The sequence below is a fragment of the Carica papaya genome, chromosome 4 (genome assembly GCF_054855325.1).
Source record: "Carica papaya isolate Zhongbai chromosome 4, ASM5485532v1, whole genome shotgun sequence".
Lineage (NCBI taxonomy): Eukaryota > Viridiplantae > Streptophyta > Magnoliopsida > Brassicales > Caricaceae > Carica > Carica papaya.
In genome coordinates this window covers 1,620,342-1,635,461 of record NC_142312.1, presented here as the reverse complement: position 1 = coordinate 1,635,461, position 15,120 = coordinate 1,620,342, and the positions used below count along the sequence as shown (strand labels likewise).

Here is a 15,120-nt window from a genome sequence, read left to right as displayed (position 1 = left end):
AGGTACATAGGGAACCCAACTGTGAACATTGTCTCATACAGGATGGGGTATCGAGGATTAGTAATTTGGTACCCATACCGAACGAAGTATGGGGACGGTCCGTTTTAATCTCATACCGGATGGGTATTGAAGGATGGTATCTTTTGGCACTCATACCAGACAGAGTATGGTGACATGCTGTTATTTGAAAATGTTGAATAAAGGTTCACGTATAGTGAAGACATCCCTATGAACCCTAATGGATACCAATAAACTGTTAAAAGAAAAAATCGTTGTTCTGACTGGTTAAATATAAGATTTTGATATTGTTTATATTACTGACTTTATAAGTTGGTATTTTAAAAATCTCAGTACGATAAGTATGCGATAAATGATTTTATTTATGATAAACGAATTCACTTAAATTAATAGTTCAATTAGTTGTTTTATGATTTTTATCAACCTTTATTTTTATATCTTCATTTCTATATCAGTAAATAACGTGATATTTTTACTGAACTAGTATAACTCATTCTTTCATTAACTATTTTATATCAACAAGATTAAAATTCAGAATCCGATCCACAAGAGGATTGCGAGTAAAATGTCCAGTTATTTATTTTATATTTATTTCTTTAATTTTTTATTATTTCTTTTAAAAGGATCATTCATATAATTTTATTGGGTAATCTGAATTATAGTGTAATTATTATAAATCCTAATTATTTATTTCGCTTCCGCACTAAATTTATAATTTATCTCATTTGAAGTTTCTGAATCGTTACAAATAAATTTTAGATACGACATTGCTCTATCAGTTTGTAATGAAACTCATTTAACAAATTGAGTTCAAATTCAAAAACTACTCAGATACTTCAAACAATACTTATCTAACTATGAGAAGCATTTTCAACAACGTTAAACGACGGGATATCTTCATCCACAAAAAAAAGCTAGGAACAGAACCCAGCTAATTGAGAAAACCAAAGCCACAGATCGAATAAAGAAGAAATTTTACAATTTCTGCATGTACTCGATTACATGCCTTGATTAGCTAACTATTCATATTAGCCATAACATAACGTATAAACACGCATGGTCTTTTGATAGAGGGTGGGGGCTCAAGGCAATTAAAAGTTCTTGTAAAACAACTAAATTACCAATTGTTCGTCTCCCTGTACTCATGCAGATTTCCAACCAAACATATAAAAGATATTAGACACCACTGGGGAAAACCTATCTACAGAGCAGAGAATGTAGATTAATAGACGGTATGTAACTTCCAGAAGACAGATATGAGACTGGCTACCTTGGCATAAAATTAAGAAGCATTCAGCAATTGGCTATTTCAGTACCCCTAATTCAGCTCAACAGTCCAATCCATCTCATCCTCAATGAGACCCATCTGTAGTCTGGTCAGAACAGAATAGAGCTGCTGAGAAACCACACCAAATCCCCCTTCTACATAGGACACCCTGTACAGCCGTACAAGTAAAAAATTTGTTAGTGTTTATGAACTGTTTGCTTGATGTGCAACACCTCCATCAGCTTAGGCTGGCCAAACAAATAGGATTTCACTTCAGTAAGGTGAAGAGTCTTTCTATTATGTTAAAGTTGATTTTCAACATAAACAAATGAAACTAACAAGAAGAAAGTTGTACTTACGCCATAACAAATGAAACTGATTACATCTATTACATTCCCATGAGAAAAAAATCTGTGCCATGTGATGTTCTCTAAAGTATAGTTTTCTTTATATTTGACGTTCTTTACCATCATTCTATTTCTCCAAATTCCCCTTCTCAAAGGTATAGAGAGAGGGAGCGTGAAGATTTAAAGAAAGTCTACCAGCATTCACCAAACAAGATGTAGAACTTACCTTTTACCCTTATATGTAATGCTACCAACAGGGGACACAACAACCGCTGTGCCTGTACAAAAGACTTCATCAGCATCAAGCAATTCGTCCACTGTCACAAGGCGCTCTTCAACCTACATGCATCCAGTAGCGGGAGTGATTTAAGAACTATTCGTGTAACTTGGATCAGCAGACAAGCCAGAAAATGAAAGGCTCATGCAATACACTAGGGTAAGAAAAATATCTCCATGAACTTCCTAGGTAAATCCAAATACAACACTAATTTTCACAGAATCCTTTCCAGAATTAAAATACCTAGCTCCTGATGTTCAGATGAACTCGCATCAGAATTGAAATATCTAAGCTCTTTTCAGGTGAACTTATATAAGAATTGAAACAGCTAGCTCCTTTCAGATGAACTCATTCAAGAAAGAAACATGCCATATATACTAGAGAGAGAAGGAAATATGAAATTTACAAATAAGAGTACCAAAATTACAAGAAGATATCTTCATTAAAATGTTTGACGACAGGTAAGACAACTCAATATAAGCAAATAGATTTCGTATCAAGTACTAACATAGCAAGAAGATAGCCTTTCAGATGAACGATAGAGTCGAATGGTCCTAAAAGAAGAAGCTTTTGAACAAAAGAATATAGTTTTGGAAGAAAAAAACATTTTACATCTAAAGTCTTCCAAAGTGTGAACACAAGAATCAGGAACTTAGCACAAATAACAGGACAAATTAGCGCAAAAATTTTTGTCAGAGAAGAAATGTAACATGCTAGCAACAATTAGAAATATCATCCACATCATGCATGCTTTTCCCTTTGAGCAATGTTTGTGAGACAAAGTCCCCAGTAAAAGATACCATACAGCTAAGTAAAACTATTAGAAAGATCAATACTAAGCCTTACTGATATTCAAAATAACAAAGTATTGGCCTGCATCAAAGAGCAACAGGCCTGGAATTGCAAGTCTCACATCTTTCACCAGATGTTTTATGCAACCAAGTAGTTAAGCATAGGGAAAAAAGAAAAACATAAAAAGACTACCTCACAATCAAATGACTAGAAACATATGAGCACATACTCCTCATTGGTCTGGAAAGCTATATGACAAATTACCTGGAATCCTTGGCTGCGAGCAACATCAATTATACTCTTCCGAGTGATACCGGGCAGGATTGTCCCCTTTATTGCTGGAGTGGAGATAAAGTTATCCTGAGAAAGCATACAGTAATTGAAGACATGTTAATTCTGGTGCTCTATCAGATAATGCCTCAACAAGACACCAGTAACAAATGTAGAGAAATATTCTCGACGGACATGTAGGTACCAGGGCAGTGTGGTTAAAGATGACAACGAAGTACATGGCATTGCCACAATTTTATCCAAAATATTCACATAAAGAAGTCAAGTATTACCATAAGCCAGTCATGTGATGTTGAAGAGAATGATAAAACACAGAGATATAATCTCTATGTAATCTCTGATAACATTTAAGAACACTAGCAAAGCATGATTTTTCTGACTAAAGGTTCAATGTTGAAAAAGCGCAAAGAAATATTCAAGTAATTTGCCATAGACAATAAGATTTACAAGCTATTTTTTCAAGTAAAGATAAAATGAGTAGTAATAAAAATTTGAAACAGAAGGCACATGCAGCAATCACAATACCTTCACAACAAAAATATTGCACGAAGAAACCTCCTCCAGATATTTCTTTTGAACACAATCAAGATATAGAACATCTGAATATCCCTTGGCTTTCGCAGCAGATTGAGCCATCAGAACCTGCAAATAAGAATTTCGTAATAAAAAATAAATTACAATATAACACCATTTTCAGTTAAAGAAAACAAAATCCCAAATCCACTTTCCTCCATTGAAGGTTTGTAATGGTTACCAGCTTTGAGATTCACAGTCTTCGATATTCCAAAGCTATATTAACTTATATAGATTATTTTCACATAATTATTTGCCAAAACAGCCCCAAATTGTTCGCATAAGACATTCTAATCATTAAGCAGAGCATAAATCCTAATGGATATTCAAAAGCATCATAGTATCTTTTGTGACTTCTAAGGATAGGTAGAGAGCAAAAGTTATAAATAAACAAACTCAAGCCCAGTACAAAAGATGGAGACAAGCAAAAACTGAGAAGACATTGAGTAATGAGAAAGAAGGAGCTACTAAGTTCAGAAGAATTCAACTATTGTGCAATACTAAAACTAAGCTGAAACATGGATATGTTGCAATTCAGTCCTACATTTTTCCCACTATAATTTAGCATCTAAACTTGCAAAATTGTTTAAAAATGTGATTTTTTTAACGAATTTTCCAGAAATAGCAAAAACATTTTTCTTTATTACTTTGATGATATAAAAAATGACAAAAACATATTATGTTTCTATATAGGACAATGCAGGTCTTTTCTTTTTCTTTAACATATGTTCTTATTATCTACATTCCTTAAATAAAACAAAATTAATGGTTCTTATTAAAATTATTAAGGTTAATTTTTAGATGTTATAACTTTATAAATTTATTGAAAACAAATATGGGGAAAACAGAAATAACTTCTGTCTTTTCCCTCAAGATTTGATAGTTGTGTAAAAATATCATGAATTAAAGAATTCTATAAGTTTTAAGGACCAAATTATAATAAAAAAAAAAATTAAGACCTAATTGTAGCATGGCAAATTATTCAGGGACTGAAATGATAATTTCCCCTAAAACTAAAATTAAAATAACAAATGTTTCACATTGACTTCCATGAACTAAGATTAAAAACAGTGAATAAGCAAAATAACTAAGCTTGAAACATATAGAAAACACGAGACTACAAGAAAGAGGAAAAATATTGAGCAAGACAACGAGAAGACATGAATAGATGAACATAACAGCCAGTAAAAGGATCACTTACTGCAGCGTAATTGCCGATAGTTTTCACACCTCCAGTACCACCAGGAGTTGCACGATGTAATTCATGCTCAACAATTAAATGAATTGGTGCAACACCTTCCTGAAATTTGGCATGAAAAGACGGTACTATATAATATTGCATGTAACTTATTAATAGCTGAAAGAAAAAAATTATTAGGACTTCAGACCTCAAAGTCTAAACAGCAAAGGCAATTTTAGACCCAACCTCCACTTTCTATTCTGCAGAAGTTTTGAAGAGAGGATCAAATGGACTTTGAAGGAAAGGCTTCTTCCTTAAAAAACTTCAGGATTTTTGTTAAGGAACCATGTTTTGGGTGGGTTAATTGTTATATTTGTTCAGGGAGGGGAATATTTTTAAGACCTTACAGAGATTTTGAACCGTGAATAAGTAGTTTCTGCTGTCTCTTTAGCATTGTTGCACCATTGGGCATTTTTTATAATACACCTCTTCTGATAAGAGAAATGCATACAATCCATACAAAGGCATCACTGCAAATAACTGCATCTCTCAAAGGACAAGAACAAACTTGAACAAATTTGTCATCATCAGTTCTCAAGTGTTGTGTCCTGTAAATTTAGACTCATCAAAGCTTTATACAAATAACACAAGGGAGTTCAATATTCTTTTTGTTTATTTTTTAATGAAAAAGGGAGGACAATTTGAAGGAAAATAAAGCTTGGCTGTTGAACTCACCCGAAATGACTAAATACACATACACTTTGATCATAAAAAGAGCTCATAACATTTAGTTCAAAGAAGAGACTGAGACCACATTTTAACTTTACACCAGGCAAGTGAAACAAGGTAACAAACCTTAAAATAGTTTCCCACAGGTGAAACATAAATCAGAAAGGTGTACTCAGGAGATGGAGCAAGACCAAGAACAGCACCACTTCCCATTAACAATGGCCTGATATATAGAGAACCTTTACCTGGAGGAGGTACCTGAAATGAAACAAACAACCACTAATATAAGAGGCAGCGCCAACAATTAGCAAAAAATGCAACTTATAGATTAAAGCTGCGAATTACCCAACGTTTGTTTGCTAAAACAGTTGCCTTTACAGCTTCAACAAACTGTTCAACAGTTGGTGCGGGCATGCACATCCTCTCTGCACCATTCCTCAATCGCATTGCATTTTCCTCTGGTCGAAACAACAAAATATTACCATCTTCTTTCCTGTACGCTTTAAGACCTTCAAATAATCCCTATAGGCGAAAAAAAGGAATGTCTGGTGAGAGAAAGAGAGATGGATTCTTACAAGCTCACAAACCAAAATAAGAAATAACTCAGATTAGATATGTGCTACTGAGGTCCCAAGGTACACAGTTAAGCACATCTAGACACATCCCATTCACAGAAATATAGCCCCAGAAGATTCTCAATTAACCCTAACCAACACATGAGTTGCATCTGAATCAAGTATTGGTGCAAGACCAACTCTACATAAAGAACAATATCATAAGCACAAAACTCGTTTGAACACTTCAAAACTGGAATTTTCCACTTAATAAACAAGCGAAAAAATTTTCATTCCTCACCAATTACACTAATGTCTTACTGCTTGCGATATCAGATTTCCATGTGGGATTAATTGAAACATAACAATACAACAAATGGAGACTTCCTTCAGTTAAAGAGAATAAAGCAGCAGATCACTTGAATTTGAGAATCTATAAACATCTACCAAAATTTATATACTATGTCCTAAGAGGCCAGCTGAATGATCAAATTAACCAAGAAGGAACATAAGCTTTGCCGAACTCCCTGATACTCAAATACAGGAACGTTGTGGCAACATTCTAACCTGTCCATAATTTAGGACCCCTGCTGATGGACTCAATTCAATGTTCCCAAAACGCTGCAATTCACCGTTTGAAAAGCTCCCGCCTTGAGTACATTTCATGATATACATATAATCGGTGGGCATCAAACCGAAGCCAAGGTTGTCCCACTCTATATCAGCTAATTCTGCTGTTTCATTGCTGTGTTTAACAAATACATGTCAATTTATAAACCAAAAACACATGCATTGCTAAAAGAATTTAAAAAACATAAAAACACGAAATACATTCATAAACAATTAAAATCAACGAGTTCAAAAGCTAACCTGAAAACATCCGATAAAACGGCCTCACGCCTCAGAGAAGAAGCGGAAACACCTAGACTACACGAAGAGGAAGGAAAATGTTTCTGTACCTGCAAATAACGACAAAAAATAAATAAATAAAGAAAACAGAAGAGCGCATATCACGAGCATCAATCACAACTGACCGAAACTGAAACTGGAAGCGAAATCGAAATCGTGAAGATGAAAAAGAGAGTTATTAGGGAGAGGAGAAGAAGAGAAACCTTGAAGGACGGAAGAGGAGAGAAATGCTTTCTGTCGGAGGGCAATGAAGGTAGGAGGCGACTAGAACCGTTGCGACGGGAGGGGCAGAGGATGTAGTTTTGCTGAAGAACAGAAAAGGCAGCGCCGCTCTCCATTTCTCTCTCTCTCTCTCTCTCTCTCTCTCTCTCTCTCTCTCTGATTTATTTTCCGTTTTCTGTTTGGCTTCTCTCTGGTTGAGTTGCAACTAGAGCGAGTCTTCTTTTCTACGAGCACGTGGAAGAGAGAGGGAGGCCGACTGGCTGCTGACGCTAATCGTTAATCCGTAACCTAATTATTTGAAAATAGTTTTGAAGTTTTCGAAGAGAAAAATAAAAATAAACATTTAATATTCTCTGTCACCAAATGATAAGTGTATGTATAGTTATATAAAAAGCATACGTAATACATATGTTAAACTATGATTTTTACTTACTTACAGTTATTATTATAAGATTCGTGCAGTTTATTTAATTACAATTAAAATTAATTTTATTTAAGCATCCAAACAATTTGCTTACAATTTATAATTCATAGAGAAAAACAGCAATCGCTTCTTACCATTTGGAAAGATAAAACTTATTTGTCTGATTACATGGATGAACTGAATAATTCAATTAAGTTTTGCAATTCATTCAATTATAATCAAACTAAATTTAATCAAATATTTAAATAATTTACTTTTAATTTATAAATTTTATAATTTTCATTGTCTAAAAATTATCACATTCCACTTATTTTTAGATCGGAGTATTTGTTAAGTTATCTAAACTATTAATGAAATTAATTTATTATTTCGTGTTAAGTGCAGTCAAACAACAAAAAAGTCAAACTAGGCGGGCATCTCATATCCCAACGTTATTTATCCATTTATCAATGGAGGACTAAATTTAAAAAAAAAAAAAAAAAGGCATGAACATATCCAAGCTAAGCATCAGCTATTGCAGTGCTTCGACGCAGCCGTTAGGCTCCTCAGACTCTTGTAATCTCATCAAACAATAACCTCGTTCGTCAACCCAACAAAAAAAAAAAAAAAAAAAACCAAACAGTACCTTAGCAGGCTTTACCTGTGTTGCCTGGTCAATAAGACGTAACACTTCAAAGTCGATCAGCTAAGAAGCTACAAGATGATGGTTGCAGTATATACTTCAGAAACATTACACCAACAGATGCATGATCCTCGCAATTACATGCACTGACTTTCACAAAGATTCAAGTCAATGCCACACTTCCAAAATCAGCAAGGCCTTGGTATGTATCTAGCTCAAGGTTAACGACTAATACCGAGCACTCTTTACTAAATTCCATATCTTTCCAGTACCAAGTTTACACAGTTAAAATCTCCACAAATATTTGCCCTAATATTCACCAATAATACAAACCTATATGCCAAACCAGATTCTACTTCTTCAATCTAACAAAAGACGCAACACCAAACTACCTATCCAAGTTAGCCTACAACAATCAAAACCCACCAGAAAAGGAGATGGCCGTTACCCCAAATATCATTTACAAGTTTCTAAAGATCTCATAAAAGAAATGAGCCATGTACGTAGTAGGGATCCCCCAACACAACAAGCCACCAAGCTTCTGCAAGAAAATAGAGATGTGAGAAAATTGTAATTAATATATGCTGCTGCTTTTTCTTCACAATCCTAATTAGTAGGCTGCTTGATCGTTATTGATTTACGAACCCAGAGAGATAAGACTAATTCTGGAGGAACAGCTACGTCTTTGCATACCTGTCTAAAACTGCAGGCAATAAACTATACTTGGTTGTTATGATTAGCCAAGACTCTATTTCAATGACCTTGTCCTTAAATTTTCCAGTCACCTCCTATCTGTCACCTGATACGAGACATCATGACCACGGTGTCTCCGTTCAAGAATTATTCTTGCAACTACAAAACAAACCAAACAAAATTTTAACATCTGCACAAAGCAGAGGAATAAGACATGGAATAAAGCATTTGAATATTAAGGTAAAGACAATCTACGGAACACGAGATAATAATCTACAGCCAATTATAGAAAACATCTCTTCCTCCGAAAAATCCACCAAACAAAAAGACTTAAGGAAACAAATAACTGAAGAATTGGAACATATGCAAAATGCTATAAATGAAAATGCTATTTTTGAGGGCCATTGATCCATATGCAGGTACCTGAATGTCTTCAGTAGGTTGACCAACATTTCTCAAACACACTTCCTCTTGTGGCTCTGCACATGCAGAAGTCTCATGACTTTTTATGTCACCATGGAGAACATCCTTTTCCAGTTGTGATACAGTACTTTGCAGCTGTACTTTTTCTTTGTTCACAAGACTGCCAGAGCCAGCATTTTCATTAACCACTGATGAAATCTTCACAATTCTATCTGTAAATAGACTGGTCTCTCCAGCATCTCCCTGAGTTTGACTAGTTGATAGCAGTTCATGCTTATCCTCTGGCTCATTGGGAATGGTTAAAATTACCCTGAAACATAAGAGAAAATTAGGAAGGATAGAAAACGGTTGTTCCCTGCAATAAATTACACTTCAACAGATTGATAGATTATACTACCAGAGCACGTTTGATCATGTGAGGAATTTTAATTTAAGGGGACAGCCTAGTACCTTTCTGTACTGGCCTCTTCTGATAACTTTACAAGAGGTTCATTCAGTTGCTTTCTCTTCTTGTACTTGCTCTGCATGTGCACTAGTTGTGAATTAACAGAGTTACCAACAGAAAAGTTATTAACTCTTCTTTTCCGCCCTGCCACAAGTGCTTGTTGAGCAATTAATTTAGTAGATCCTTTTATAGGAGCCTTGATCTCTGCCTCACCATCAGGAACAACATCCACCGTCCTTTTAGATTCTCCAAAATCATCCTTCATTAGGGATTTGTCAGGAGAATGCTTGAATATCAATTCAGTACATCGTTTGATCCATGAGAAACGAGCTGAGCTCATGGGAGAATAACCAACAGGCTTTTGCATAGACGAGTCGGAACCACCACATCCGTTGGCAACATCTTTTTCTTTATGAGACTCCAAATCAGCATCTTGCATAATATTGTGCTGCTTCAAATATCTATCTCCTGAAACTTTCAGCTGGCTGTTCTCCACATTGGACTGTTGCATTTTTACCATAGCCATATTATCTAAGGCAGCTTTCAAGTCCTCCATCTTCATGAGCTCTTCAACCTCAGAGTGGATCACCTCTCTATCAGCATGCAATAATTCCCTCTGTTTCTCCAATTTCTGCCTTTGCACCTTGAGTTCTTCAATTGAATGATTTAGCTCTGCCCATTCCCTGTCCCTTCGCTCACGATCCAATTTGATCTCCATCCTCTCTGCATCAAGTCTTTTCATTTCTAACGAAACCTGTTCCAACTCTTTCTCTGCCCTTTCTTTGAGAGTGCTAATATGCTGAAGTTCACTTTTCTTTTCTAGCTCAAATGTTTTCTCTCTTTCCTTGAAGTTACTCTCCAATTCATCACGTCTTTTCTCAATGCAATTCTCCAGATCCCTCTTCTGCATCTCAATGCCCAACAAGAAATCAGCACGCTCTTGCTGAATCTTGCTAAACCACTCAGAGCGTTCATGCACCATCTTCCTCATGAACTCTTCATGCTCATGGTTCAATGTTTCTAAGGCATGGTTATGCTGATCTCGCAGTGCATCTTTCTCTTCTCTCAAGCTCTCACGTTCATCCCTCAGAAACTTTGAAAGAGAGTCCCTCTCCTGAGCAACATGTTCTGCTATCTTTCTTAATTCTTCCTGTTTTTCATCAATGAGTTCCCATTCAGCTTCAAACTTTGCCTTCTCAACCTTCAATTTGTCTGCTTCAGCCATCAATTCTAGTTTCTGAGCCCTGACTGAATCTAGTTCTTCCTTGAGTTTCACCTCTAGAACTGACAATTCATTTGTCTCACTCTTCATGGTCTCCAGCTTCTGCTTCGCATGATCAACTTGCTTCCTTTTGTCTTCGAGGGAGTCCAATGTCTTCGTAACATCTACCTTCATTTTGTTGATCTCTTCCTTCTCCTTTTGTAGAATGGCTCTCTTCTGTTCAATCTCTTTCTCAGAAGCAGTCAGAGCTTTTTCTCTCTCATCAAGAAGATTTGACCTCTCTGCTACATCCTTCTCCTTATCTGCTAATGCCATTGATTGAAGTTCCAACTCATGCTCTTTTTCATTAAGTAAGTCCTCCCCCTGACTAAGATCGACCTCTCTCAACTCCCAAGCCCGTCTCTTGGTCTCAATTTCATCTTCAACCAATTTCCGCTTGATCTCCAGTTCAGCCTCCAATTCAGATTTTCTTTTCCTCAAAATTGTTTCTTGATTAGCAATAATCTTTTGCATTTCATCCTGCATTGTTCATCAATAATTACTCCTCTTTGAAAGACAGGCAATAAATGACCTCATAATTTGATTTTTTTTTTAAAAGTGCACGGAAAAGAAAAATCCAGAGCATATTAGCCAAACACTTTAAACAACTAATCAAAAACAAGAATTATAAAATAAAACATAAGCTTCAATTTTCACTCAAAAACAAAACTTAAGCTAAATTTATTAGTTCCCAAAGAAACAAACAAAAGGAACTCACAGATTCCTTGCTTGCAAGTTTTTCCTGCGAAACAAGCAGCTCCTGCTCCTTTTTATGCAGCAAAACCTCCCTTTCAATGACAACCTAGCACCCAAAAAGATCAATATCAATATCTCATGACACAAGCTCTCACCTAATATTAGAGTATTATATACACATAGTGGGAGCTAAGTCTGAAAATATTTTTATACCTCTTCTCTTTTGGACAGGGAAACCCTAGTTAGCTCCAAGTTGGATTTCTCCTCCTTCAGGACTCTACGTTCTTCCTCGACACCTGATCTTGCAGTTTCTAAATCCTTTTCGAGCTGAGTTAGCTCTTGAGATCTATTGAAGATGTAATCCTCTCTTTGGTTCAGTGAAGTTTGTGAATCAAGCAATCTTTCATGTTCTTGCTGCAATATCTTCTGCCTTTCACTTAAAGATTGCCTCTCAAGCATCAGCTCTTTCTCTTTTGCATCACATCTATAACATGAACAAAAAAAGTTTAGCCAGATTACCAATCTCTTTATTGTCTTGCATCTATGGCATCATGCAGACCATAGAATTCAATAAAAGATAATACTACAGAAACATAAACAAAACAAGTATTGTCTATAAACAGAATTTTAGGGGCCTTGCTACCTTTTTTTTCTATCTTTGAAGATGTAAGTTGGATAATCATGAGAGATCCTATTGTTGCTTTAGCACTCACTCAACGTACATTTTGTTAAGGGCAATATGGAATTATTTTTTAGAGAAAAATGAATAATATTACATAAAAGGCACCAAACAGGTGCCAACGACATACAAGAGAAGCTAAACAAGAAGCCATCATGTCGAACAGCCGAGAATCTTAATTCTTATCTTACCACTAGAAACTATATGGTAAGGATGCAATATGAAAAAACAGTAAAGTCATAAAAAATGAGATGTGGAAAGTATAAACAATTGCATAAAACACAAAATTTGAGGGGCTTAACTAACTACTTTTTGGGTCAGTGCAATTGTGAACAAAACATTGTTAGGGAATTCAAAAGAAAAGGCGGCCCTTATTCTTCAGGCAGATAGTTCTTGCTCATATTACAATGCAATTAGGAAAGTACGCACCAATCTCGAAATCCTGATTAACAAAAAAAAAAGGTTCAAAGCTGAACATAACATACTCAGACTTAAAAGATTTGATGCGTATCTTAAGATCATCTTCACGCCTTTCAACTTCCAGCAGTTTTCTCTCTGCAGTACGATGATCACGACCAGCTTCTGCTTGCAAAAGCTCTGCAGCATGAAATTTTGCTTCAGCCTCAGCATACTTCTTTTGTGCATCCTCTGCCATTGTATGAGCTTCAGCTAATTTACTCTCAGCTGAGACCTTTGTTTCAGCACATTCTGCACGCATCTCATGCAAGGTCTTCTCAATCTATAGAAATACACCAGAAATTCTAATAAAACAAAAAATGGAGGGGGATAAGGAAAGGATGCATTCAGTTTCGAATAGATGAATGCACTGGTTAATCTTACACTAGCTAGACACTCTTTTTCAATGTCTAAAGCCTTCTTCAAACTGTCTTCTCGTTTCTTCGCTTCACCAAAAGCAGACAAATGTGCAGCCAGATCACGCTTGTGCAGTATTTCTGCTGCCTCAGAAGAGGCTTTAATTTGCTCATACCTGGACGTCAACTCTTTTTTTTCTAATATGAGAAGCCCCATATGGTGTTGGTGATCAAAGATCTACATCAAGTTTCACTGATCAGATATCCCACAAAATAATACTTCCAGCATATATACTAGTAAAAAGAAATAGATTGTTTAAGATCAAATACAGTTAACTGCTTAATCACAAAATATTCTATTTAACCAGCATACAAACCAAAAACACTTTAAAGAAAACATAGTGGAAAAACAAACTCTATTAAGGGTCCTTCAAAGAATGCAACTTAATTGAGGGATTAAATTTAAGCTTCCCCAGCTTCCACATAGTGGATACCCAAGCCCTAATAGTAAATGTGGCTGTTACTTGTTCCCTACACGGAATGATGTAGTAAAGAATCTGCAACCTTCTAGCATGGAATTAAAGTGAACCCATTAAGAAGAGCCATGCTAAATGAGACAACCAGTCAAAAGCCTTGAATATGCATATGTCATTTTATAAATTAAGATATCTTATAATCCTTAGTTCCCAAATTGATTATTGTCCTCATACGCACTTAGGATAAGCAAACATTATACACCAATTCTTTTACTTCTGTAAAGATAGAAGCAATTAACTTAAGCCCTTTCTTTCTTGCGATAAACATCAAAAAGGAAAAATTAACAGAAAACAAAAAATTTGGGCTACATTTCAGTATAATAATATCCTTATTCATTTGAACTTGCATATTTGTAATTGTTAACTTCTAATTTCTTTGATTAGAAACTTAATCCAACTAAAGCTAAGCAGCTAGACTGACAATTATGCAGAGTAATTCTTGGTTTTCCAATTCCCACACGACTGGAGCGTGGAAACGCAAAATCCTAAAAACCCAATTCTTGATTCTTTCCATCATATCTCATCCACCAAACAAATCCTCCCACATTCGCCGTACCAACAAAATCAGGAAATTGCAACAAAAAAAGTTTAAAGAAGACGAACATGCAGAAATCAACAAAGAAACGAACATACCTCAGCTTCAAGTTTGGCAATATACGCGATGAGAGCAGCCTTATCTCTCTTCTTGATCGATTCCTCATCAAATCCAGCCTCCTTGAGCCGCTTCCAGATATCGTCGTCAGTGAGTAAAACCCTAGATCCAGGCGTTATGGACAAACCCTTGACACTGGTCGGCGTGATCGCGAGTCTCCCTGAATAAGGACTCGCCATCTCCAACCCCCTCTCTCTTCCTAGTACCTCTGGTCAGGAAAGGGAAAGAAAAAAAAAAGCCCTAGATTACTGTAAACTGGCTGGTGCTAATCTGGCTCTTCTCTTTTTCCTTGCTTCCTGCTTGCTTTTTCGTTCTTTCTTTTTCTCTCTCTAGAGTGAGATTGCCTGCTTACGTCAGTGAGTCACCACAGAATCGGAGTTGGCGCTTCTATGTTGAAATTGGGCTCGCTCGACTCTGCCAAACCACTGAGGTGGTCAAGTTGTGGACTGTGTAAGAGACGGAGGTTCGTCCGCCAGGTAATTCCATCGAAAGGCAAAAGGTGAAACGACGTCGCATAAAGGGCAGCGGCAATCTTTGGATTTTTATTTATTTACGCCGGTTTTTAGTCCGCAAAATTAGCTTTGGCGGCTGCACTTAAAGTGAAAATAAATTTGATTTCTTAGATTCTGAATAAATATTAACATACAAGAAAATTTTGTAAAAAGAATATACACTTAAAAAATTAAAATAATAATAATAGAAAATGAAGATAATTTAA

The 15,120-nt window shown here is 35.8% G+C and overlaps 2 protein-coding genes across 2 annotated transcripts; both read right to left on the bottom strand.

The window, feature by feature from the left end:
- Positions 1 to 953: 953 nt before the first annotated feature.
- Positions 954 to 7,403, bottom strand: LOC110809090 (branched-chain amino acid aminotransferase 2, chloroplastic-like). The gene is made up of 10 exons (XM_022034805.2): positions 7,141 to 7,403; positions 6,899 to 6,987; positions 6,596 to 6,773; positions 5,820 to 5,996; positions 5,601 to 5,732; positions 4,767 to 4,865; positions 3,518 to 3,634; positions 2,966 to 3,061; positions 1,859 to 1,971; positions 954 to 1,454 (listed from the first exon to the last, which is right to left on the bottom strand). The coding sequence occupies exons 1-10, from the start codon at positions 7,273 to 7,275 to the stop codon at positions 1,337 to 1,339; spliced, it is 1,254 nt and encodes a 417-aa protein (XP_021890497.1). The 5' UTR covers positions 7,276 to 7,403; the 3' UTR covers positions 954 to 1,336.
- An 866-nt stretch (positions 7,404 to 8,269) lies between these two features.
- Positions 8,270 to 14,895, bottom strand: LINC4 (crowded nuclei-like protein). Its single transcript, XM_088217227.1, has 9 exons — positions 14,384 to 14,895; positions 13,243 to 13,452; positions 12,888 to 13,141; positions 11,937 to 12,207; positions 11,746 to 11,829; positions 9,772 to 11,507; positions 9,322 to 9,631; positions 8,899 to 9,057; positions 8,270 to 8,746 (listed from the first exon to the last, which is right to left on the bottom strand). The coding sequence occupies exons 1-8, from the start codon at positions 14,579 to 14,581 to the stop codon at positions 9,046 to 9,048; spliced, it is 3,075 nt and encodes a 1,024-aa protein (XP_088073353.1). The 5' UTR covers positions 14,582 to 14,895; the 3' UTR covers positions 8,270 to 8,746; positions 8,899 to 9,045.
- Between the last annotated feature and the right edge of the window lie 225 nt (positions 14,896 to 15,120).

Excerpts from the sequence above, each read along its gene's own strand:
- LOC110809090 (XM_022034805.2), bottom strand. The coding sequence starts at position 7,275 with ATGGAGAGCGGCGCTGCCTTTTCTGTTCTTCAGCAAAACTACATCCTC. Across the intron at positions 5,733-5,819 it reads TTTTAGCAAACAAACGTTGG|GTACCTCCTCCAGGTAAAGG; the intron begins GTAATTCGCAGC and ends GTTTCATTTCAG. Across the intron at positions 1,455-1,858 it reads ATTACATATAAGGGTAAAAG|GGTGTCCTATGTAGAAGGGG; the intron begins GTAAGTTCTACA and ends ACGGCTGTACAG.
- LINC4 (XM_088217227.1), bottom strand. The coding sequence starts at position 14,581 with ATGGCGAGTCCTTATTCAGGGAGACTCGCGATCACGCCGACCAGTGTC. Across the intron at positions 13,453-14,383 it reads TTGCCAAACTTGAAGCTGAG|ATCTTTGATCACCAACACCA; the intron begins GTATGTTCGTTT and ends AACTTGATGTAG. Across the intron at positions 11,508-11,745 it reads AACTTGCAAGCAAGGAATCT|GATGAAATGCAAAAGATTAT; the intron begins GTGAGTTCCTTT and ends TGAACAATGCAG.